The 26219-nt window shown below is 42.9% G+C and overlaps 1 protein-coding gene across 1 annotated transcript in view; it reads left to right on the forward strand.

Annotated features, from left to right (window-relative positions):
- ptprn2 (protein tyrosine phosphatase receptor type N2) overlaps nt 1–26219 on the forward strand; it is a 254053-nt gene that overhangs the window by 63758 nt on the left and 164076 nt on the right. The window contains exons 4-9 of the mRNA XM_020494845.2: nt 4410–4660; nt 15163–15598; nt 17858–18121; nt 19479–19519; nt 20185–20714; nt 24959–25045. Coding sequence (XP_020350434.1) covers nt 4410–4660; nt 15163–15598; nt 17858–18121; nt 19479–19519; nt 20185–20714; nt 24959–25045 — 1609 coding nt within the window. The remainder of the gene's footprint in view (nt 1–4409; nt 4661–15162; nt 15599–17857; nt 18122–19478; nt 19520–20184; nt 20715–24958; nt 25046–26219) is intronic.

The raw sequence follows: 26219 nt of genomic DNA on the forward strand, positions 1-26219 counted from the left end.
TTATGTTTAATTCAGGCCTGTTCATGAGGGGAGAAATGTTAAAAAGTTTTAGAATAATTTTTGAGTTGGTAGTTTTAGAAATGGTGGTAAAATGCATAATATCTGATCAAAAAACATAATAGTAGATATGAAATAGATAAATACAGATTCTACTCTCAGTGATCCAAGAGGAAATTTTGATAAAAAATGTCAGTTTCGTGAGAATGACCCTATTATTCCGCAGAATGTTTATGACTTTGTTTCATCACAGTTATTCCCACATTTATCTGTGGCAAGACAATGTAAGATATTTTGGGGGGACAATTACAAACAGACAGTCATAGACAATTTCCTCAACAGTATACACATTGTAACAAAACTACTAAAGCAATATGAAACGTAACTGTGGAGGACTGCCAAGGAATCTGGTTTTGGGACATTACATTGAATAAGATGGCGTAAAAGATGAAGTCGATACATTTTTATTATTTTCCTTGCACAATTATTTTATTATTCAAAGATAAAAATAAAAAAATGGATTGACAACTGTTTTATCATCTCAATTAATTAGCCTGAAACTTATATTATTAATTTAAAATCAAGAAAGCAGATGAAACAACAAGACTTGGAGACAGGAACTAATGGGTTCTGAATATTTAGGAGGCCGCAGCCTCTCTCTCTCGCACCCCATAAAAACATAAAGCCAGCAGAAAAATCTTGACTGCTCAAAGCCTCCTCTCCCGCCGCACTAATGGCTAGGTGCTAATTAACAGCTGCATTTAGCCGCAGACAGTGTTCTGGTTTTAACAAGCTAAAACTCTGAGGCACTAGGAGATTAAGCTTGACCTTTCTCTGGACCCAGACAGAGGCGTGTTGGCGTTATATTTAGCTCCACAGCACTGAGTATAATCAGCTGGTAGCTAGTTTACTAAAAGGCAGCCAACCATGTACAGTAAATGTTGAAATCCTGAGTCAGAATCATTGAACGGGGCAATCTGGGATTCAAACAACAACAGAACAACAATGAATGAATAAAACAAATTGATGTACCAATCCCAGGTTGTCCGTTAAACTCACACCTCTTTTTAGGCGCGAGCAGTGACTTCTCTCTCTACCTGTGGATGAAGCTGTCACAGTCAATCAAACCTGTGCCATCCGCCTTCTGTTCCCCAACAATCAGACTTTCTCTCACCACTGAACCCATTAACCAGGAGTAATTAAGCGGTAGATATTTTATGGGTCCTTTATGGATTCAACTACCCCCTATATACTGCACTACAAATAGTAGATGGGAGGATGTGTTGTGATGGGGCTGACAGTTGGGTTACGTTCGATAACGCCGACCCTATACACTCCGTGGTCTATTCAGAGGTATCATGGGATACATCAGTGGCCAAGCTAATGAAGTCATATGTAGCCACAGTTGGTGAAATATTCCTGTCCTGGCTGGCTGCTAGCCTGTTGTTCTCCTCTGCATTGAGTGTACAAAACATTAGGAACCCCTGATCTTTCCATGAAATAGACTGAGCAGGTGAATCCAGGTGAAAGCTATGCTCTCTTATTGAGGTCACTTGTTAAATCCACTTCAATCAGTGTAGATGAAGGGGAGGAAACAGGTTAAAGAAGTTTTTTTTTTGTTGCCTTGAGACAATTGACATAGGGGTTGTGTGTATGCCATTCAGAGGGTGAATGGGCAAGACAAAATATTTAAGCACCTTTGAAGGGGGTATGGTAGGAGGTGCCAGGCGCACAAGTTTGAGTACATTTACATTTTAGTCATTTAGCAGACGCGACAGTTAGTGCATTCGTCTTAAGATAGCTAGGTGGGACAACCACATATCACAGGCATAGAGAGTACATTATTCCTCAATAAAGTAGCTATTAACAGAGTCAAAGCTAGAAGGGGGGGGGGCAAGAACTGCAACACTGCTGGGTTTTTCACACTCAACATTTCCCCGACCATTAACAATGGTCCACCAACCAAAGGACATCCAGACAGCTTTACACGACTGTGGGAAGCATTTGAGTCAACATGGGCCAGTATCCCTGTGGAACGCTTTCGACACCTTGTAGTGAGTCCTTGCCCTGACGAATTGAGGCTGTTCTGAGGGCAAAAGAGGATGCAACTCAATATTAGGAAGGTGTTCCTACTGTTTTGTACACTCAGTGAACATCATCAAAAAAATGTTGTCTCTCAAGAAGAGACGAGGGCTACATTTGTGTCAATCAATCAAATGTATTTATAAAGCCCTTTTTTACATCAGCAGATGTCACAAAGAGCCACAAAGAAACCCAGCCTAAAACCACAAACAGCAAGCAATGTAGATGTAGAAGGGAGAGAGAATGTCTGAAATAATTGTGAAATATCATGGATTCTATGGATAACACCCATACTTTCCAATAACAAGTCTTCTCATTAAAATCATTTGTCAATGCTATTAGAATAACAGTAAAACTGCATTCTATGTCTGACCATCTTGGCCCATACTGCATTATTACATTATCGGTGGTATTTCTGTGTGCTTTTCTGCAGTGGAATGCAGACGTTCCTGTTGGCTCTTTGGGAATGAGGCCAGACATCCATGTTGTTTTGGGTCTCTTCTTGCCCGGGTAGCTCCATCTGGCCTTGGCAACGCAATGTTGTGCCCGTGCCCGGGAGCCTTGCATTCTGAGTATGTGTTGGCAATTAGTGGAGATGTTGGTGTGGCTTTGGCTGCGGCGTGACATTCTCGCAGGTCTTGTTGACTCGCTGGGAGGGCGCCATGCATTGCTTTGCTTTTCCTCAGGTTCACTGTCATCAGATTTCAAGAAAGGCCACGGCCAGATAATTACACTCCACTGTGTACACTGACTGCATGGCCCTCCGTTTTGTTGCTGTCTCAATGTTTTCCCATAGCATTGTGTTTTATTTGAACAGTGTTTATTTTTATATTTATAACACAGGGGAATGATATGTGTTGGTATTCTGGGTCGTATACACTAGACACCAAACGGACAGAAGCGGGGAGGGACTGCCTGCACTTGTCCAATAGAAAACGCTTGTTTTAATTTACAATTGCAAAAATGTTTTGCTACTGTGTACTAGAGGTCGACCGATTAGGATTTTTCAACGCCGATACCGATTATTGGAGGACAAAAAAGGGCGATACCGATTTAATCAGACGATTTTTATTTATTTATTTGTAATAATGACAATTACAAAAATACTGAATGAACACTTATTTTAACTTAATATAATGCATCAATAAATCAATTTAGCCTCAAATAAATAATGAAACATGTTCAATTTGGTTTAAATAATGCAAAAACAAAGTGATGGAGAAGGTAATAGTGCAATATGTGCTATGTAAGAAAGCTCACGTTTCAGTTCCTTGCTCAGAACATGAGAACATATGAAAGCTGGTGGTTCCTTTTAACACGAGTCTTCAACATTCCCAGGTAAGAAGTTTTAGGTTGTAGTTATTATAGGACTATTTCCCTCTATACTATTTGTATTTCATATACCTTTGACTATTGGATGTTCTTATAGGCACTATAGTATTGCCAGTGTAACAGTATAGCTTCCGTCCCTCTCCTCGTTCCTCCTTGGGCTCGAACCAGGAACACAACAACAACAGCCACCATCGATGCAGCGTTACCCATGCAGAGCGAGGGAAACAACCACCCCAAGGCTCAGAGCGAGTGACGTTTGAAAGGCTATTAGCACGCGCTAACTAGCTAGCCATTTCACTTCGGTTACACCAGCCTCATCTCGGGAGTTGATAGGCTTGATGTCATAAACAGCGCAATGCTTGACGCACAACAAGAGCTGCTGGCAAAATGCACGAAAGTGCTGTTTGAATTAATGTTTACGCGCCTGCTTCTGCCTACCACCGCTCAGTCAGATACTTAGATACTTCTATGCTTGTATGCTCAGTCAGATTATATGCAACACAGGACACGCTAGATAATATCTAGTAATATCATCAACCATGTGTAGTTAACTAGTGATTATGATTGATTGTTTTTTATAAGATAAGTTTAATGCTAGCTAGCAACTTACCTTGGCTTACTGCATTCGCGTAACAGGCAGTCTCCTTGTGGAGTGCAACAAGAGAGAGGCAGGTCGTTATTGCGTTGGACTAGTTAACTGTAATGTTGCAAGATCCCCCGAGCTGACAAGGTGAAAATCTGCCGTTCTGCCCCTGAACGAGGCAGTTAACCCACCGTTCCTAGGCCTTCATTGAAAATAAGAATGTGTTCATAACTGACTTGCCTAGTTAAATAAAGGTATATAAAAAAAAATATATATATTATTTTTTTACCCGGCAAATCGGCGCCCAAAAAGACCTTGAATTAATCGGCCATTCCGAATAATCGGTCGACCTCTACTGTGTACACTAATGAATATGACCATGGTTTAACATCGCTTTACTCGACTCCATCTCTAGGGTTGACATGGCAGGATGCCACCACCCAGCATGTGATCTCCAGAGAGCTGTCCAAGCTACGCAAGGTTCCCATCCGAAGGCCAGATCCCCCCTCTGCCTCCCTGACACGCTATGGTGGAGACAGGAAGCTTAAGACGGGGGAGGCGAAACTTAGCAGGAACGTCCAGAAGTACCTTCAAGAGCTGGGTCTCCTTCCCCATTCTGTTGGCACTGCTCGCCAGGAGCTCCAGCGAGAGGGGCCCCTCACTCAGGTAAGGGCCTGATAGAGAAGTAATTCCATGGGTGGGAGGGGAAGAGTTCCAAGCCACCTGCATTTGGTAGCTTTAAGGGACCATTGAGAGAGAGGCCTCATCCTTGGTTAACCAGGGCCTCCATGTTATTTTTTTTCTTTCTCCCCTAATGCATGAGGAAGAAACCATATAGGCAGGGGGCAGCTACGGTGTCTCTGTACTGCTTTTGTTTCCTTTTTCTCCCGTCATCTATCCCGCTGAGCATGGATGATCCTCATTTAGAAAGGGGGTTCTATCACTCATTTACTATCTATATCTCATCACCGTATTTCAGGCAGGGCCCCGTGAGGTTGCATGAATAACGCCCCACATCCCAGCCAACCCCAGAGCTGCCCCGCTACTTCCTATTGCTGTTTTACCATAGCGATGATGGCATCCAGAGTTGAGGAGTTCAGGACCCTCCTTAGTGACGAGGCGCTGTTCTTTGTTGCATTGTGGGATAGTGGATGACAAACATGGTTAGCATGAATGACTGAGGCCCATCCCGCTGGGTTAATGCCATTAGGGTCTCCCAATAGTCCCGAGCTGGGGAGAATCGCATTATCTCTCTCTAATGCCATGGTGGGGACAGAACAAAACAAAGAAGGAAGATAGCATACACACTTATTATCACGACCTAGTAGTCTAAGGCCTTACCCTTGTGTTTATTGTGTCAATGTATCTACCCATAATATTGTTAATGCTTGTCATTGTCAAATGTCTTACTTTTCAATCAGTGGAGACTGCTGAGGGTAGGACGGCTCATAGTAATGGCTGGAATGGAAACAATATGTTTGATACAATTCCATTGACTCCGTTCCAGACGTTATTATGAGCCGTCCTCCCCTCAGCAGCCTCCACTGTTTTTGAATCTACTGCTTTAATTTTGTAGTTTCTGGGTTGGATTATGAGAAGCTAGTGGTGCTCAGTTTGATGGGGGGATAAGCGTTTTTACCAAGTCTGTGAATATGTATAAAATGGTTGTTGAGTGACACTATCTCCTTCAGAATTTCTACATGCAATTTTCAAGGGCAGTTGTCTTTGAAATAAATCTATTCATATCCTGTCCTGTGTGCCCAAGCCTAGGCTGCTTCTTTTTTATATCAGAAACCTGTCATAACACTGATGATCTCGCCTTCCCTTCCCCCGATCGCTGTATAACATTACATATAGACATTAGGTCGGTTGAGTTGTTCCACATCATTTCAGAAAGCCAGATTGTTCTGAAGTTGTTTCTGTAGTTACACTCCTTAAAAGCAGGGTTCCAACAGGGGTGTTTGTGGACTGATAGGGTTCTATCAAGAACCTTTTTGATCAGAAGATCCCTTTTTTGAAGACAAGGGTTCTTTGTTAGTCAAAGGGTTCTGAATTATTTGTTTTACTGTAATATCTGGGTTTTTGCATATACATTTTATACTACGCAAAGATAAATAACATACAGTTTTCTAAACTAACTGAGATGGTTGTTCTAGTTTAGATGATTGAGGTAGTCTCAGAGTTTAATCTTCCCTACCCTGACAGTTATTCTGAATGCAGGTTGTGGGTGAGTAACAATTCCACTTGTTGGATATCCTAACTCTGGTTGGATTCCAATAGGAATTACACATCACTTTGCAAGCCGGAATAATGCAACTTGCAGGCCTGATGAGGCCAATAAACCAGTAGATTCCTGACATCACTGTGTTCGGGTATAGCTAGGCCCTCAAAGAAAAGCCTTATGATATATGTAATGTAAGTCTGGTGGTTCTACCCGCTCATAGAGGGTTCTAGGAAGAACCCTCAAAAGATAATAGTAGTGATGGGAAACCGAGGCTTTCTGAAGGCTTCGGCGCTTTCACCAAATTGTGCCAGAAAACGGTGCATCACTCGGAGCTTCATTATCTGTTCATTGGCTTTGTTAGCCTATAATCAGTTGGAATACCAGGTTTGCGTCTTACTGTACATCATGCTTCCCTTTTTTGCCTTCAAGTTGACCATTTTTCAAAAACATTTTGTAAGATGCTTCAGACAGAACCTTATACTACACTAAATAAAACAAATTGTCTGAAGAACAGTGCAGAAAGTGTGGTTTCGCATAAAATCATTTTCAAAATAACGTGTCTTTACGGGATTCAACCTCATACTCTCATGTCCCTGAATGTTCCATGGTTCCCTACTCTGCCGACTAAGCGACCAGTCAGGTGAACGTTTTTGTACAAAATCCTGACTCTACTTGTAAGTACGGTGTGCCGTAGAGGTCGGCATTTGGAATCGAAGAAAGCACCGGAACCGCTGTGCAACACACGGTTTGACAAAGCACGTGGTGAAACGAAGCTTCGGACGTCAATGATGACGTACTGCTGACAGAGTCATCAGAACACTGTTCTCGAAGTTAGCAGCTTAGTGATTCCGACGCATGCCTCGGAGCTCCGGTATCAAACCTAACATCACTAGATCGATCAAATGTATTTATGAAGCCTTTTTTACATCAGCCGATGTCACAACGTGCTGTACAGAAACCCAGCCTTAAACCCCAAACAACAAGCAATGCAGATGTAGAAGCTCGGTGGCTAGGAAAAACTCCCTAGAAAGGCCAGAACCTAGGAAGAAACCTAGAGAGAACCAGGCTTTGAGGGGTGGCCAGTCCTCTTCTGGCTGTGCCGGGTTGAGATTATAACACTACATGGCCAAGATGTTGAAACCTTCATAGATGACCAGCAGGGTCAAATAATAATCATAATCACAGTGGTTGTAGAGGTTGCAACAGGTCAGCACCTCAGGGGTAAATGTCAGTTGGCTTTTCATAGATGAGCATTCAGAGTTAGAGACAGCAAGTACGGTAGAGAGAGAAAGTTGAAAACAGCAGGTCCGGGACAAGGTAGCACGTCTGGTGAACAGGTCAGGGTTCCATAGCCGCAGGCAGAACAGTTGAAACTGGAGCAGCAGCACGACCAGGTGGACTGGGACAGCAAGGAGTTATCAGGCCAGGTAATCCTGGGAGGGGAGGGAGAGGGAGAGGGAGAGAGAGAGAATTAGAAGCAGCATACTTAAATTCACACAGGACACCGGATAAGACAGGAGAAATACTCCAGATTTAACAAACTGACCCTAGCCCCCCGACACATAAACTACTGCAGCATAAATACTGGAGGCTGAGACAGGAGTGGTCGAGAGACACTGTGGCCCCATCCAATGATACCCCCGGACAGGGCCAAACAGGCAGGATATAACCCCACCCACTTTGCCAAATCACAGCCCCCACACCACTAGAGGGATATCTTCAAACCACCAACTCACTTCCCTGAGACAAGGCTGAGTATAGCCCACAAAGATCTCCCCCACGGCATGAACCCGGTGGGGGAGCCAAACACGGACATGAAGATCACGTCAGTGACTTAACCCACAAAAGTGACGCAAACCTCCTAGGGACGGGATGGAAGAGCACCAGTAAGCTAGTGACTCAGCCCCCATTATAGGGTTAGAGGCAGAGAATCACGGTTGAGAGAGGGGAACCGGCCAGGCACAGACAGCAAGGGCGGTTCATCGCTCTAGTGCCTTTCCATTCCCATTCACACCCCTGGGCCAGAATACACTCAATCCTAGGACCTACTGATGAGATGAGTCTTCAATAAAGACTTAAAGGTCAAGACCGAATCTGCGTTTCTCACTTGGATAGGCAGACCATTCCATGAAAATGGAGCATTATAGGAGAAAGCCCTGCCTCCAGCTGTTTGCTTAGAAATTCTAGGGACAATAAGGAGGCCTGCGTCTTGTGACCGTAGCGTACGTGTAGGTATGTACCGCAGGACCAAATTGGAGAGATGGGTAGGAGCAAGCCCATGTAATGCTTTGTAGGTTAGCAGTAAAACGTTGAAATCAGCCCTGGCCTTAACAGGAAGCCAGTGTAGAGAGGCTAGCACTGGAGTAATATGATCACATTTTTGGGTTCTAGTCAAGATTCTAGCAGCCGTGTTTAGCATTAACTGAAGTTTATTTAGTGCTTTATCCTGGAAGCCAGAAAGTAGAGCATTGTTGTAGTCTAGTTCAGAAGTGACAAAAGCATGGATTAACGTTACTTTCCTGACATATTTTGGACAGAATGTTTCTGATTTTTGCAATGTTACGAAGATGGGGAAAAAAAGCTGTCCTTGAAATAGTCTTTATACTGTATGTTCGTCAAAAGAGAGATCAGCGTCCAGAGTAACGCTGAGGTCCTTCAGTTTTATTTGAGACGACTGTACAACCAAGATGAAAGGGTTCTCGGTAGAACCATTCATAGACGGTTCTAGGAAGAACCTTTAGATTATACCATTATTATTGGTACAATCCTTTATAGAGGGTTCTAGGCAGAACAGTTCATAAAGGTTTCTAAGTAGAACCATATACAGGGGGTTCTTTGAAGAGGATGTAGGATTGGCATTCTTTAGTTGGAATTCGATTTTATCTTGGAGAAATTAAGCTAATTGATTGCAACCAAATCAGTTCTCTATGTTTGATAAGTAGTATGAAACTGAGGCTTGAAGTTTTGCTTCTCCATACTATGTAATGTATTCCCTGTGAATATGCTGATGTTTCTTCCACTGTTCAGAGAAATTATTAATCGAAGTGAAGCATTATTTACCATAAAGTAGTGTAAAAGTACCAGGTTTTGACCACTAGACGTCACTGTTCCTGCTATACCGCCACACTCTTTTATCCATTCTGCTGGACTCTTGTGTTTATTAAATAGATCACAACATTTCCATACCAACTTTGGGTAAAAAATATATATAAGCCCAAGGCAAAAAAAATCCCACTTAGTATCTCATTTGAACGATGTTTGAATTACTTAGTAACTCATTCGAACAACTTAGTATCCCATTTGAACGACTAAGTAGAACAACAAAAACCATTCATTCACTGATTCCATCCATTGATATGATTATTAATTGATAGTTCTTTGATACCCTGGTGCAGGGATCCATTCACACCTGTTACGTCCGTTGTTGGAATGAGACCAAGGCGCAGCGTGGTAAGCGTACATCTTTCTTTATTTAGATGAACACCAAAAAAAAAAGATAAACAAACATAATGTTCAGCAGGCTACACAGTAACTGTACAAAAACAGGATCCCACAAACTCCTAAGTATGATCCCCAATCAGAGACAACGATAGACAGCTGCCTCTGATTGGGAACCATACCCAGCCAACAAAGAAATAGAACAGTGACAGTACCCCCCCCCCCACCCAAAGGTGCGGACTCCGGCCGCAAACCTGAACCTATAGGGAAGGATCCGGGTGGGCATTTCATCTCGGTGGAGGCTCCGGTGCGGGACGCAGACCCCGCTCCGCTTGAGGCACCCCCCATTTCAGTGGCGCCTCTGGTGCGTGGATCGTCGCCGGGGACTCCGGACTGTAGATTGTTGTCGCACACTCCGGACCGTAGATCGTCGTCGCGGACACCGGACCGTAGATCACTGCTGGATGAACCGAACCACCGATGGTCGCCGGAGGCTCCGGCCTGGGAACCCTCGCTGAAGGCTCCTGACTGGGAGCCGTCGCTGGAGGCTCCAGACCGTTGCTTGAGGCTCCGGACCGGGGACCATCACTGTAGGCTCCGGACCGGGGACCGTCACAGGAGGCTCCGGACCGCGGGTCGTCACTAGAGGCTTCGTGCCATGGATCATCACTGCAGGCCGCAAACCTGAACCTATAGGGGAGGGTCTGGGTGGGCATCTCATCTCGGTGGAGGCTCGGGATGCAGACCCCGCTCCGCTTGAGGCTCCCCCCACTTCGGTGGCACCTCTGGTGCGGAGATCGTTGGTGCACACTCCGGACCGTAGATCGTCGTCGCGGACTCCAGACCGTAGATCGTAGATTATTTTAAACAACCTCCATGTGCAGTGTACATTCTTTTTCATAAAGATGGAAAGACTTATGTTTGTTCAAAATCAAATCAAAGTATATTGGATGTGTACACAGTTAAGCACATGGGTTCCCAAACTTTTTTGGCCTACGACCCCATTTTGATATCGGAAAATTCTTGCAACCCCAACCATGTGAAAAAATTATGTCATTAACAGCCATTTACTTTTATATTTGGGTATGTGGCAGTCAATTTTTTAAAATTCTAACAGTATTTCTGATCGTCTTCTCAACCATCACATACTTTTAATGTGGGGCTATGATAGTCAATTGCAAATTAGTCTGACGTAATGTATCTTATCGTACCACCACTAATGACATGGGTGTGCTTGATGCATGCCGCGTCGGAGCTTCTCAAAGTCGGGGCCGTGGTCGACAGTGTGTACCTCATCTCTGCTGTCACATCCAACCTGGATGGATATTTGGTTTTCATGCAGATAAGAGCACTGAATCCAGCTTCACACAGATATGATCTGGTGAAGGGTACCATTTGTTTTTATAGTGCTTTCAAGAACTCTGAAAAATACGAGGTCCAATCATGATGTTAGTGATCTTCGGGTTGGAATGTTGGAGCTTCAGAAAGAGGCCCGAGTTCCCGAGTTGGAATTCCGAGTTGGATGACCGTTCAAAACGATTTATCCCCGTTGGAGCTCGTTTTTTTTTCTTCAGATTTCCCAGTTGTCTTGAACTGGGAACTCCCAGTTCCAGTTGTTTTAAACGCGGCATTAATGCTCACAGGGAGACGCCAGGCTATTCCCTTAAGGTCAGGAACCAAAACTCCTCCGTATTGACCTGTGAATGTCACATGAACAGTCACATGACTGCTCGATCAGCTGTTTGATTTCACTTACTGGCATGTCAACTGAGCCAGGATATCACAGTCAAACAGATTGGGAAGTAGGTCCGAAAGTGCTCTTCCAAGCGTTGGAGGTGAGCAGTCATCACCAACTGATGCTGATTTCTGTTAGAAACATGCACAGCCGACGGAAGGGGGCATGGTTCACTTTTGAAAGACTCTCTCTCCAATAAGAATTATTTCCTCTGAATCCACTGTGACGGTCGGTCACTCATCTGTAGAAGGTTTTTGTATTTCCCCTGCATGCTTGCGTTCAGTTCGTTCAGTTTCCAAAATATGTCTGTTACATACTGCAGGCAACGAGACACATTTTCTTTTCATTACACAGAAAGTCAACCGAGTTTTTACATCCATTGTGAATAACAACAGTTCCTCTCTCAATGTGAACATTCTTTCCAACACTCCCCGTCGATAACCACCAATCCTCGTTGTGCAATAGAACATCGTCACACTCTGATCCCATATAACATAGTTTTGTGAACAGGTGTACACGCAGTGGATGTGGTTTTGATGTAGTTTACAATCGAAGTTACCTGCTGTTACCTGCTGCAGTATACACTGCGTATACCCTTGCCCTCAGAACAGCCTCAGTTCGTCGGGACATAGACTCTACAAGGTGTCGAAAGTGTTCCATAGGGGATGCTGGCCCATGTTGACTCTGTTGAGCGTGAAAAACCCAGCAATGTTGCAGTTCTTGACACAAACCGGTGCGCCTGGCACCTACTACCATACCCCGTTCAAAGGCACTTAAATATTTTGTCTTTCCCATTTACCCTCTGAATGGCACACATACACAATCCATGTCTCAATTGTCTCAAGGCTTAAAACCCCTTCTTTAAAACCTGTCTCCTCACCTTCATCCACACTGAGTTAAGAAGTGACATCAATAAGGGATCATAGCTTTCACCTGGAATCACCTGGTCAAGTCATGGAAAGAGTTCTTCATGTTTTGTATACTCAGTGTATCTCTGTGCTCTGCTCTTTTGCCACCAATTGCTCTCGTTGTATCATACAATGCATCCATATGGCAGAGGGAGACACATTCATAAATAAAGTGCAGAGGCCTGCCCACCATCCCGCCATAGATGGAGCCCCATCTGTGTAAAATTCCACCATTTGATCCCATAAAATCTGTTTTTTTTTGTCAGTATAGCCTCACAGCACACTGAACAGCCCTTGTGCCATTTCATGCACGGGAATCGTGAGACAGAACAATATGTCCTTGTAAATAGCATCCCCCAACATGCATAGCGAACAAAAGTAAATGCATGCGCATCTCGCCCCTCACAGTTTTTGAGTCATTCAATCAGATTTTTTTTCTTGATTGCTAGCAATAGCATAAATTATTAATTTAACAGTGTTATCTGACAAAGGTATTGATGCGAATTCCTGTGCCTCTGCCTCCCCACACATTGTTTTCACCATATCAGTTGCAGCCGGTAATATCAAAGTCTGCAATAGTGTGTAGTTTCATAGCATAGCTGGCTTAGCCATTTACTGTGAGTTGAGTTCAACGCTCAAGTGCGACCTTTTCTTATGATCTAAGGGTGCTCTCTGGTTGAATTTTATCTTTGAATTTTTTTATAATTTTCATTTCAATTTTTTAAGGTTAATGACATTACTATGATTTTGAGATACAAATACAATATTATAATATACAGTACCAGTCAAAGGTTTGGACACTCCTACTCATTCCAGGGTTCTTTTTATTTTTACTATTTTTCTACATTGTAGGTATAATAGTGAAGACATCAGAAGTATGAAATAACACACATGGAATCATGTACTAACCAAAAAAGTGTTAAACAAATCAAAATATATTTTATTTTTGAGATTCTTCAAAGTAGCCACCCATTGCCTTGATGACAGCTTTGCTGTCAGCTTTGCTGTCACTCTTGGCATTCTCAATCAGCTTCATGAGGTAGTCACCTAGAATGCATTTCAAATAACAGGTGTGCCTAATGTGTGGAATTTCTTTCCTTCTTAATGCGTTTGAGCCAATCAGTTTTGTTGTGACAAGGTAGGGGTGGTGTACAGAAGTGGGGCGGCAGGGTAGCCTAGTGGTTAGAGCGTTGGACTAGTAACCGAAAGGTTGCAAGTTCAAATCCCCGAGCTGACAAGGTACAAATCTGTCATTCTGCCCCTGAACAGGCAGTTAACCCACTGTTCCTAGGCCGTCATTGAAAATAAGAATTTGTTCTTAACTGACTTGCCTAGTAAAATAAAGGTAAAATAAAAGTTGGGAAACAACCAAGTCCATATAATGGCAAGAACTACTCAAATAAGCAATGAGAAACGACAGTACAGTACTGGTACTGTATATTTTTGGGATATTTATTATAATTTTTCTTCAGGATTTTGGAACTTCTCCCGCCACCTCATTTTCATATCAGGTGACTCCACATGGGGTCGCAACCCCTAGTTTGGGGACTGCTGGTTTAGCAGGTGGTATAGCGGGTGCAGCGAAATACTTATGTTACTAGCTCCTAACAATGCAGTAAAATGTCAAACAATTAACATGTATGTTATTGGGGGGGATTAACAACTGGGAGAATTTACACAATATCAACTTAGAATGATATGCACAGCTGCAGATATATTAAGCTATGAGTAAAGCTATGTCAAGAATCCAGAATCAATTAGATTATATTTCTCAGATCAAATTATATTTCAACAAAACATTGTTCCAGGAATGCTAATCGCATCTGTTACCAACTACAGAAACAATTTCAGAACAATCTGAGATGGTGGGTGTCGACATCTTCTTGTGAATTTTGAGGTGGAACGGCCAGGTTGTGAAAGGGGGGCTGAATTTATGGATTAAACCTTGGTTTCAATTCTCCTCATTAGGCAATGAGACTGATAACGAGATTTGGGTCTTGGAGGCGTGCTTTGATGTGGGTGTCTCTTGTGTGTTTGTGTTCGAACGTGGGAAGTGTTTGTACTTTCACTCTGCCAAAACAGTACACAGTTACAGTCACTCACCCTTCTAGATAACTTTAAACAGTCTAACCAGGTCTTGTGTCTAAAAGTGGCCTGGACAAGCTAGCAAGCTAGTCAACTTCTTTCGCCAATTAGCTTCAGCCGGCCAGTGTGCGACCGTAGTTGGACTTTGGATAGCCTATCTGTGCGGCTAGTTAGGGGCCATGAATAAATTACACAATGTAAATGGGACAATATTTTCATGTTACGCACTGGTTAGTTTTCTAATTAAATTCATTCAATATTTGTATATGAATTTCTACAATTTATAGTTGGTTTGATATTTTTAAGTCATTGAAATGTTGAACTATTGACATTTTTAAATATTGTCCCATGTACGTTGTGTAATTTACTGATAGTGCCTAACTAGCCCCATAGGGATATCCAATGTGAAACCAAATTGACCATTACGATCGGGTAGTGTGCATCTGTGCTAATGATTACTTGGGTGCTGCCAGCTGTGGGCAGGATTTAAATAAATCCAATCCAAGGAAAACTGTTACGGTACCCTTTTATCATATATCTTTTTCCTAATTATCTCGCAAATCTACGTTTTGGGTGAGTTTATGACCAAAATTATTTAATTTACACTTTGTAGTCAATTTTGACAATAGAATAAAAGTTTCTGACTTGTATCGATGCCACATAGACTGTTGCTTTTTTGATTCAGTCGTCCTTTAAATGCAATGTGAATTCACTGTCACTGGTGATTTGAAATACAACAAAAATTGTATAAATAGTAAAAAACATGATTGTGTTACAGAACCAGAACTTACAACCAAAGAAGGGGAAGTCTACATTCTACAATCTGCAGTCTGCAGTTCCACCCCAGGGGGGTAAGGTCTTCACCCAGGGGGCCGTAGGGAGCTGGAGATCCCCAGTGGAGACGGCCTACTCCAGCCAGGAGCCAGGGAGGGCCGGGGGGAGTGCTACAGGGCTGGCTGCCCAGCTTGAGCGCTACATGGCTGGAGCAGCACACACCCAGAGCCGCCCAGTACCAGGAGCAGAGGTGGGATCAGTGGTGGGACCCAAGGGGAAGCTCTACTATGTCAGCTATGCACGCCCTGGTGGTCAGGTAGAACCTCAGACACGACTTGGTGGCAGTGGCTCCAAACCTCCAAGGCCCAACATAGACAGGCTTCTTTTCAAGGCTGCGTCCAACCATCAGGTGCCCAAGGAGCAGCTCAGTACGGTGGATGGTAAAGGTCCTCTTTTTACCACAATGATTTGTGTTTGCTCTGTTTCTGTGTGCTTCTCTGAACTTCAGATAAATTTGTAGAGGATCCACGGCAACATTTTCAAAGTTATTCTCGTGCTATTTTATTCATTTAGAGGCAACCGTGCTTTTGTGAACCGTGCCAAACCTCACTCCGTATGTACAGTGCCTTGCGAAAGTATTCGGCCCCCTTGAACTTTGCGACCTTTTGCCACATTTCAGGCTTCAAACATAAAGATATAAAACTGTATTTTTTTGTGAAGCTTCAAAAACAAGTGGGACACAATCATGAAGTGGAACGACATTTATTGGATATTTCAAACTTTTTTAACAAATCAAAGACTGAAAAATTGGGCGTGCAAAATTATTCAGCCCCTTTACTTTCAGTGCAGCAAACTCTCTCCAGAAGTTCAGTGAGGATCTCTGAATGATCCAATGTTGACCTAAATGACTAATGATGATAAATACAATCCACCTGTGTGTAATCAAGTCTCCGTATAAATGCACCTGCACTGTGAGAGTCTCAGAGGTCCGTTAAAAGCTCTAAGAGAGCATAATGAAGAACAAGGAACACACCAGGCAGGTCCGAGATACTGTTGTGAAGAAGTTTAAAGCCGGATTTGGATACAAAAAGATTTCCCAAGCTTTAAACATCCCAAGGAGCACTGTGCAAGCGATAATATTGAAATGGAAGGAGTATCAGACCACTGCAAATCTACCAAGACCTGGCCATCCCACTAAACTTTCAGCTCATACAAGGAGAAGACTGATCAGAGATGCAGCCAAGAGGCCCATGATCACTCTGGATGAACTGCAGAGATCTACAGCTGAGGTGGGAGACTCTGTCCATAGGACAACAATCAGTCGTATATTGCACAAATCTGGCCTTTATGGAAGAGTGGCAAGAAGAAAGCCATTTCTTAAAGATATCCATAAAAAGTGTCGTTTAAAGTTTGCCACAAGCCACCTGGGAGACACACCAAACATGTGGAAGAAGGTGCTCTGGTCAGATGAAACCAAAATTGAACTTTTTGGCAACAATGCAAAACGTTATGTTTGGCGTAAAAGCAACAATGTCAAACATGGTGGTGGCAGCATCATGGTTTGGGCCTGCTTTTCTTCAGCAGGGACAGGGAAGATAAAATTGATGGGAAGATGGATGGAGCCAATTACAGGACCATTGGAAGGAAACCTGATGGAGTCTGCAAAAGACCTGAGACTGGGATGGAGATCTGTCTTCCAACAAGACAATGGTACAAAACATAAAGCAAAATCTACAATGGAATGGTTCAAAAATAAACATATCCAGGTGTTAGAATGGCCAAGTCAAAGTCCAGACCTGAATCCAATCGAGAATCTGTGGAAAGAACTGAAAACTGCTGTTCACAAATGCTCTCCATCCAACCTCACTGAGCTCGAGCTGTTTTGCAAGGAGGAATGGGAAAAAATGTCAGTCTCTCGATGTGCAAAACTGATAGAGACATACCCCAAGCGACTTACAGCTGTAATCGCAGCAAAAGGTGGCGCTACAAAGTATTAACTTAAGGGGACTGAATAATTTCCGTTTTTGATTTGTTAAAAAAGTTTGAAATATCCAATAAATGTCGTTCCACTTCATGATTGTGTCCCACTTGTTGTTGATTCTTCACTAAAAAATACAGTTTTATATCTTTATGTTTGAAGCCTGAAATGTGGCAAAAGGTCGCAAAGTTCAAGGGGGCCGAATACTTTCGCAAGGCACTGTACTTTCACATACAGCTTGTGTAAGAAAGGTTTAGAGGAGTTACTTTCAGCTATTCAATGTTATTTACTGTAGTTCGTCTACACAAATGAGTATGGAAGCTGATCAATGTCTTAGCATGTTGACATGATATCTCTGCTGAAACGTACACTGCTTTCTTCCAAAGCTAAGCTAGACATATCGAGGTAAGCGTCTGGGTGGTAGACTTCTAATCACTGACGTGCATTACCCCTCATAACATTAGGAGTCCCTGTTCAGGCAGGAATCATTGCACTGTCTGAAGATTTCATTTCAATATAGCTCTCTGTTTAGGTTGATGGCATGACATTGAAAATTTACATTGATTCAAACATGCCATTTTACTATCAACATTGAAACATTGTCAAATAAAATACGTCTAATCAAGTATAACATTGGACATCATTTAAACCACCCAATATACCATATATTGAAAATAGGATGAAAAATATTTATGTTCTTCCTTTCCACCCTCTCCCACAGAGCGGTTCATCCTGAACGTGGTCAACCAGCTGGGGAGGCAGAGAGTGAACATGGACGGTCTGATGGGTAAAGACGTGAACCAGCTGGCAGACATAATCTCTGGTGCCCTGCAGGTGGTGGATGAGGAGGGGCCTGAGGCCAGAGCCAAGCCCAGGCTCGTGGGACACATACGGGACAGGCAGATGAAGAGAGAGCCGCTACATTCCATGGACCAGGATGAGGAGGACCAAGAGGACTTGTTGGAGCAAGATGCTATGCTTCAAGGTATGAATGAAATAATTAATGAATGAATACTTTTCCTGTCCCATAGGGAAATTTGTTTGGCAACATTCCTGGGGTACATACTGTGTAATAAATACATCACAAGTCATACAACACTGCCTGTGACAGTTACTCCACAATACTAACCTAAATGACAGAGTGAAAAGAAGGAGGCCTGTACAGAATAAAAGTATTCCAAAACATGCATCCTCTTTGCAATAAGGCACTAAAGTAAAACCGCAACAAATGTGGCAAAGAAATGTACTTTATGTCCTGAATACAAATCCAACACAACACAGTACCACTTTTCATATTTTCAAGCATCATGTTATGGGTATGCTTGTCATCAGCAAGGACTAGGGAGTTTTTGGGGGGATAAAAAGAAACGGAATAGAACTGAGCACAGGCAAAATCCTAGAAAACCTAGTTCAGTCTTCTTTCCAACAGACACAGGGAGACAAATTCACCTTTCAGCAGGACAATAACCTAAAACACAAAGACAAATCTACACTGGAGTTGCTTACCAAGACAACATTCAATGTTCCTGAGTGGCCTAGTTACAGTTTTGACTTAAATCGTCTTGAAAATGTATGGCAAGACTTGAAAATGGCTGTCTAGCAATGATCAACAACCAACTTGACAGAGCATGAAGAATATTATTTTTTTATAATGTGTAAATATTCTACAATCCAGGTGTGCAAAGCACTTCGAGACTTACCCAGAAAGACTCACAGCTGTATTCACTGCCAAAGTTGATTCTAACATGTATTGACTCAGGGGGTATGAATACTTATGTAAATTAGATATTTCTGTATCCATTTTGTTTCTCACTTTGTCATTATGGGGTATTGTGTGTAGAAGGATGAACAAAAAAATCTATGTAATTAATTTTGAATTCGGGCTGTAACACAACAACATCTGGAATAAGTCAAGGCGAATTTAATACTTTCTGAAGGCACCGTGTGAGAAAAGAGACTAGAACGAGGAGCAGAAGCAGGTTGGTAGCTCCCCTCCCCTCTCTCTGCAAGCTTCAGTCAAGTCAATGGGCCGAATGTCCCCTTCCCTCCCGCAATTCAAAGACGCGCACACCTGTTTAAATCGCCATTTGTCCAAATGACCAGTGGTGAAAAGCCAACGCACACCAGAACAATTGTTGCTCGTATATGTTAAGTAGTCTGTACGCAAGAGATTCTAGTCAGACGGACACAATGGTAGACCTGCATTTATCACCTGGGTGAAAGTAAAGCAAAACCCTTTGTGGAAATGTTTTGGGTTGTTTGGTTATTAGCTGTAAAGCCTTTAGCCAATAGTACTTTTCTCTTGTCAATGTTTTACCCTCTCACATTCTGATTGTTTACAGGGAAACAAATGGTGGATGCAGACTCTGAGCCAAATGACAAGGTAGGCCTAATTTACTGTGTACTCTTAAACGGATACACTGGATTCAAGATAGCGACTTCATGTCCAAGCAAACACTTACTACAATGAAGTTTACTACTGTTGCGAAAAAGTTTAAAGATGGGTTATTTTTATTTTTTATGCAAGCAGATATTCAATATGAAACGGACAAGAACGAAAACTAGTTTTACACTCACAAAGCTCTTAGAAAAGCCTTTTGAACATTTGCGAAAGGATATTTTCACAAGAATCTCTTTGAAACCCATAGTGAATAGATTGATATTCCTTGAGTTGAGAGTGGTAATTTACCTTCAAATGTCTTTCATTAGAGGTCTAGTTTTATATAGTCCTTTCATCAATAATTGGCAATTTGTGGAGAATTTACAGAAACATCAAGTTGCTCTGATGTAAAAAAAAAAATATAAAGAAAAATCAAAAAGTTTAACTTTCATTGGATTACTTCTAAAAACACTAAGACTTAATGAAAACATATCCTTTTTGTAATACTTAATGATGTAAAAGAAAGTTCTCTCTTATAAAGCAAAACCTTTGCAGTAAAATAGATAACAATTCCTGTGTTGCTATCATAGAAATAGAATCACTAGAACAGGAATTCCCATTCAAGTCAATGGGTCTGTAATTGGTGGACCTGCATTATCCTACCACAGGACCCAATCTTAGTTAGTAAGCTCTTGGAGTACCTCAACATGGACCCCTTCAGTGATGCCCCTGATGCCGAGCTGGAGGTTGGTGATGCTGGTGGTGCTGCAGGCAACCCCTCCATTGAGGGCCAGAGAACAGTGGGTCTGGAGAACGTAAGGAGCAGGACCACACAGGGCCAAGTGCCTGTACCACACCCCTGGGAGGAGAGGAGCATGACCATGGGAGGAGAGGATGGAGCTCCAGACCAGCCAGATGATGGAACCTCAGACCAACCGGTGGATGTCCAGGGTTCTGACTCCCTGGTAGACTCTGAGGTGGAGAGGTGGATGTACGGTACCGAAGCTCCTTCTCCTCCGGCGGCTGAGACGGACCTCCTGGCAGAAGAACCACAGGAGAGAAATCTCCTAGCAGAACCACAGAAGAAGGACATGCGACTCCAGGAGGAGGTGGTACATATGGGAGTCAAAGCTTACTCAAAGTCACCGCAAGGGAAAGACCACCACAGCAACATTGGCTACATCATTACAGACACAGAGTGAGTATGGTGAAGATTATACTTGCTGCTATTTACCAAATATACTGTATGTATTTATACTCTCACTTCACAATGGCCAGTTATCTCCAAACACTGTCTTTCCTGTTTTTCTCTATTCACCTTATATTAGTTTTGATTGTGGGAATACTGTGGACAGTACAGACCATACATCTTTCAAAACAACCCTGATATATACAGATGTTCTCTTTTTGTAGGGAACTATAGCTGGAAATCCTTGGTGGTGCACTTGAGCACAATAGTTGTGATGATAAGTCCCTAGGTGTGGGTATTACCACGCTGTATTACAGCATTAATGATGATATGGTGTCAGCAAGGTCACAGGAGTCAGTCAAACTCACTCTGCTTTCGGCTCAGCCTCACACCGCAAGATACGTTTCTATCGACTGTGTTATCGCCTGTGGCTCTTTCTCAAATCCCTTTAATGGCCGTTATCAGGCAGAGTGTCAGAGCACTGTCCTTCACCTGTTCAACAGCACCGCCGCTCACTGTCTTGGGGGGGGGGGGGGGGGGGGGCGCTCGCCACCGGCCATCCGGGCTTGATGGGCCATATTTTAGACACCCCACCACACACACACACACACACACACACACCGCACCAGGGGAGACGAAAGGAACAGGTCACCTTCCACCCAGACTTTTCTCTCTCTTCTTACTCCTCCTTCTCTTCCTCCTCCCCCTCTTCCTGCATCCCCAGCCCGGTGTTGCTGTAGCTAGCAGGTGCCTGCCTGCCGTGGTTTCCAGAGTTTGCTGCAGACATGATGATTGCACAGTTGTTATCCCTACCTCCTTCCCCACCCGCAGTGGGGCCAGGCTAACCTGCTTATCTGACAGCTCCTGACATTGGGAGAGAGAGCGAGAGAGAGACCCAAGGGAAAAGTGCTAGCATCTACAAACAAGTTACTCCTTGAGCTCTCCAGTTGTTATAATTACCACGGAGGTAACCAAACGTGTCTTGAATCACTTGGTTGAATCTTTAACATTCAAAAAGCTCTCGAAAGAGGAATAAAAAGAGAACCTCACTTTCTTAAAGGTAGAGTAGCCAAGCGTCTCATATACAGTGCATTCGGAAAGTGTTCAGACCCCTTGACTTTTTCCACATTTTGTTACATTACCGCCTTGTTTTAAAATTGATAAAAGTATTTTTTTCCCTCGTCAATCTACACGCAATACCCCATAATGACAACCTTATTTACGTAAGTATTCAGACCCTTTGCTATGAGACTAGAAATTGAGCTCCGGTGCATCCTGTTTTCATTGATCATCCTTGAGATGTTTCGACAACTTGATTGCAGTCCACCGGTGGTAAATTCAATTGATTGGACATGATTTGGAAAGGCACACACCTATCTAAATGAGGTCCCACAAACCAAGCCATGAGGTTGAAGGAATTAGAGCTTTGAGACAGGATTGTGTCGAGGCACAGATCTGGGGAAGGGTACCAAAACATTTCTGCAGCATTGAAAGTCCTCGAGAACACAGTGGCCTCCATCATTCTTAAATGCAAGAAGTTTGGAACCACCCAGACTCTTCCTAGAGCTGGCTGCCGGGCCAAACTGAGCAATCGGGGGAGAAGGGCCTTGGTCAGGGAGGTAACCAAGAACCCGATGGTCACTCTGACAGAGCTCCAGAGTTCTTCTGTGAAGATGGGAGAACCTTCCATCTCTGCAGCACTCCACCAATCAGGTCTTTATGGTAGAGTGGCCATATGGAAGCCACTCATCAGTAAAAGGCACATGAAAGCCCGCTTGGAGTTTGCCAAAAGGCCCCTAAAGATAATCCGACCATGAGAAACAAGGTTCTCTGGTCTGATGAAACTGGTTGACCTGAATGCCAAGTGTCATGTTTGGAGGAAACCTGGCACCATCTCTACGGGGAAGCATGGTGGTGGCAGCATCATGCTGTGGGGATGTTTTTCAGCGGCAGGGACTGGGAGACTAGTCAGGAATGAGGGAAAGATGAATGGAGCAAAGTACAGGGAGATCCTTGATGAAATCCTGCTCCAGAACACTCAGGACCTCCGACTGTTCATCTTCCAACAGGACTACGACTCGAAGCACACAGTCAACACAATGCTGGAGTAGCTTCGGGACAAGTTTTTGAAAGTCCTTGAGTGGTCCTGCCAGAGCCCGCACTTGATCCTGATCGAAAATCTCTGGAGAGACTTGAAAATAGATGTGCAGCGACGCTCCCCATCCAACCTGACAGAGCTTGAGAGCATCTGCAGAAAAGAATTAGAGAAACTCCCCAAATACAGGTGTGCCAAGCTTGTAGCGTCATACCCAAGAAGTCTCAAGGCTGTAATCACTGCCAAATGTGCTTCAACAAAGTACTGAGTAAAGGGTCTTAATACTTGTGTGTAGATTTATGAGGGGGAACAAAACGATTGAATACTTTTTTGAATAATGCTGCAACGTAACAAAATGTGGAAAAAGTCAAGGGGTCTGAATAATTTCTGAATGCACTGTAGATGTAATCCGATATTAGAGGATGTTATAATTATGTGCAAACAGGCCAGCATACTACACTCTTAGAAAGATGCTGTCTTGAACTTAAAAGGGTTCTTTGTCTCTCTATAGGAGAATCCTTTGAAGAACCCTTATTGGTTCCAGGTAGAACCCTTTTGGTTCCAGTTAGAACTCTTTTGAGTTCCATGTAGAACCATTTCCACAGAGGGTTCTACATGGATCCCAAAATAGTTTTACCTGGAACCAAAAAGGGTTCTCCTATGGGGAGAACCCTTTTGGGACCCTTTTTCTAAGAGTGTACCTGAGGATGCACACCAGTTTACATTTACAATTCTGTCTATTGTTATTGGTTGGCAGTTTTGGGAAAAGTACAAAATGTTCATACTTGAGTAAAAGTAAAGATACCTTAATAGAAAATGACTCAAGTAAAAGTCACAAAGTAAAATTCTACTTGAGTAAAAGTCTAAAAGTATTTTGTTTTAAATATACTTACACATCAAAAGGAAATGGAATTGCTAAAATATACTCAAGTATTAAAAGTAAAAGTATAAATCATTTCAAATTCCTTATTTTAAGCAAACCAGACGAAACAATGTTTTATTTGATTTGTTATAGATGGATAGCCAGGAGCACACTTCAACACTCAGACATAATTTACAAACAAAGCAGTTGTGTTTAGTGAGTCCACCAGATCAGAGGCAGTCGGGATGACCAGGGATGTTCTCTTAATAAGTGCATGAATTGGACCATTTTCCTGTCAAAATGTAACGAGTTCTTTTGGGTGTCAGGGAAAAGGTATGGAGTAAAAAGTACATTTTATTTCCTTTGGGAATGTAGTAAAGTAAAAGTTGGCAAAATATAAATAGAAAAGTAAAGCACCACTGTTGGTTGGTCTCTTTTACCCCAATAAGCATCCTCTGTCTACGTCCCAAATGGCTTTCTATTTCCTGTACAGTATACTTATTTTGACCAGGGCCCTTAGGGAGAATCCATGGGCCCTAGTCAAGAGTAGTGTAGTATGTAGGGAATAGGGTGCCATGTGGGACGTAGTGTTTCCTTGGGCGATTTCCTCTCTGAGTGAGAGAGCAGCCACTGGACTGAGCTCAGATGGAGTATGGCTTTATCATAGAGCCATTACACTTTCACACATCCATTCCATTTTCACATTATTATTCATCTATGTGTGTGTGTGTGTGTGTGTGTGACGCACGTCCATATGATACAGCCATTACACCTCACGCCGGTTCCATTTGCACCTTATTGTTTGTCTCATTGCTGGAAAATGCAGGTGATTTGCCAAGCCTGAAGAGGCACCTGATCCCTATTCCCCTGGTGCAAGGCTGTGTGTGTGTGTGCGTGTGTCCATGCGTGCACATCTATACTGTGTGTGTGCACATCTATACTGTGTGTGTGTGTGTGTGTGTGTGTGTGTGTGTGTGTCCGTGCATGTGTCCATGCGTGCACATCTATACTGTGTGTGTGCACATCTATACTGTGTGTGTGTGTGTGTGTCCGTGCATGTGTCCATTGCGTGCACATCTATACTGTGTGTGTGCACATCTATACTGTGTGTGTGTGCAAGCTCGTGTGTCTGGTGTGTCTAATAATTGTTATTTTATGTACATGGCGATGAGATGTGGAAACCCAGTCATGCTAATTTACAGGGCTGGTTGTTGTTGGTTCTGTGGCCGGTTGGTTGTATACTAAAATGAAGGAGTATTATCTTTGATAACATGCTCTCTCTTTCTGTCCTCCCAGCTCCCTCACCTCTGACCAGGGCTTGGACCTGATGGAACGTCTGGGTCGGAGGGTCAACCTCCACTTGACCGACCTTCTCCACCTCTCGTATGTATTACAGGACACACACACGCGCACATGCACTAACGCACACATAAGGCTGTGATGTTCTTGGAATTTGAGGTTACGGTAATTGGCCAGGCCAATGTACACGGAAACCGACATAGCCAGGTTGGAGAGGATTGGCACGTTGTCCATTTCACACAATATTAGAGCATTATAGGCCTCAGAGCCAGAACAACCTTGTCGACTGCTGTTGAATAATAATGAATAGTCAGACACATCCAACCTTTATTTTTAAGGAAACAGATTTATTTATCTCCTAGCAAGCAATGAAACGTGCATTGTATAAAAGAAAGTCCCTCATCAAATGTTTTTTTACTAAAGTCCCATAGCCTATAGCGCTCTGCACTCCCCATGCATCTCGCATATTAGCTGCTTGAGCATCAAAGGAAAGTTGTAAATAGGAGCTGATGTAGAAAGATGAATAGATAATAGATTTTAGACTGTTATAATTAGAATTTATTTTTATAATAATTTCCCGCTATTAGGTTTATCTAAATTTAACTAAAGTTATGAAACCCATACCTGTCAGTTATACAGGTTCTTCAATTACCATCACAGCCCTATGCACACACACAGCTTGTGTTTTTGTTGTTGTTGATGAGTGGGACTGGAAGGTATTGTCGACATAACAGTCTAAACCAGGGATGTCAAACTCCTTCCTTGTACTTGATTGATCAATAAAGGCCATTGATTGGATAGGAACTCCCCTCATCTGGTTGTCTAGGTCTTAAACTAGCAATCTGCAGTTTAAACAATAACAAAGCAGCCACTCCACCACTTTGATGGACAGCTCAGTGATGGGCCTGGAGAAATGTAACCACTCAAATTCATAGATGGAGCTATGGGTCAAAGGACCGACCAGCCATGAGATCTAAATGATAGTTTTAACCATGTTTTGAAGCTGTGTTTGTTTACAGTGACATTGTTTACATCCATTGGAGTAAAACAAGCTTATATTTTGGTTTCTGATGGTGTAAGACGGATTCACTGAGCTCATGAGTAGAGGTCGACCGATTAATCGGAATGGCCGATTAATTAGGGCCGATTTCAAGTTTTCATAACAATCGAAAATCTGTATTTTTGAACACCGATTTGGACAAAAAAAATGTTGTGTGTGTGTTTTTTTACACCTTTATTTAACTAGGCAAGTCAGTTA

The sequence above is a fragment of the Oncorhynchus kisutch genome, linkage group LG11, assembly GCF_002021735.2.
Source record: "Oncorhynchus kisutch isolate 150728-3 linkage group LG11, Okis_V2, whole genome shotgun sequence".
NCBI lineage: Eukaryota > Metazoa > Chordata > Actinopteri > Salmoniformes > Salmonidae > Oncorhynchus > Oncorhynchus kisutch.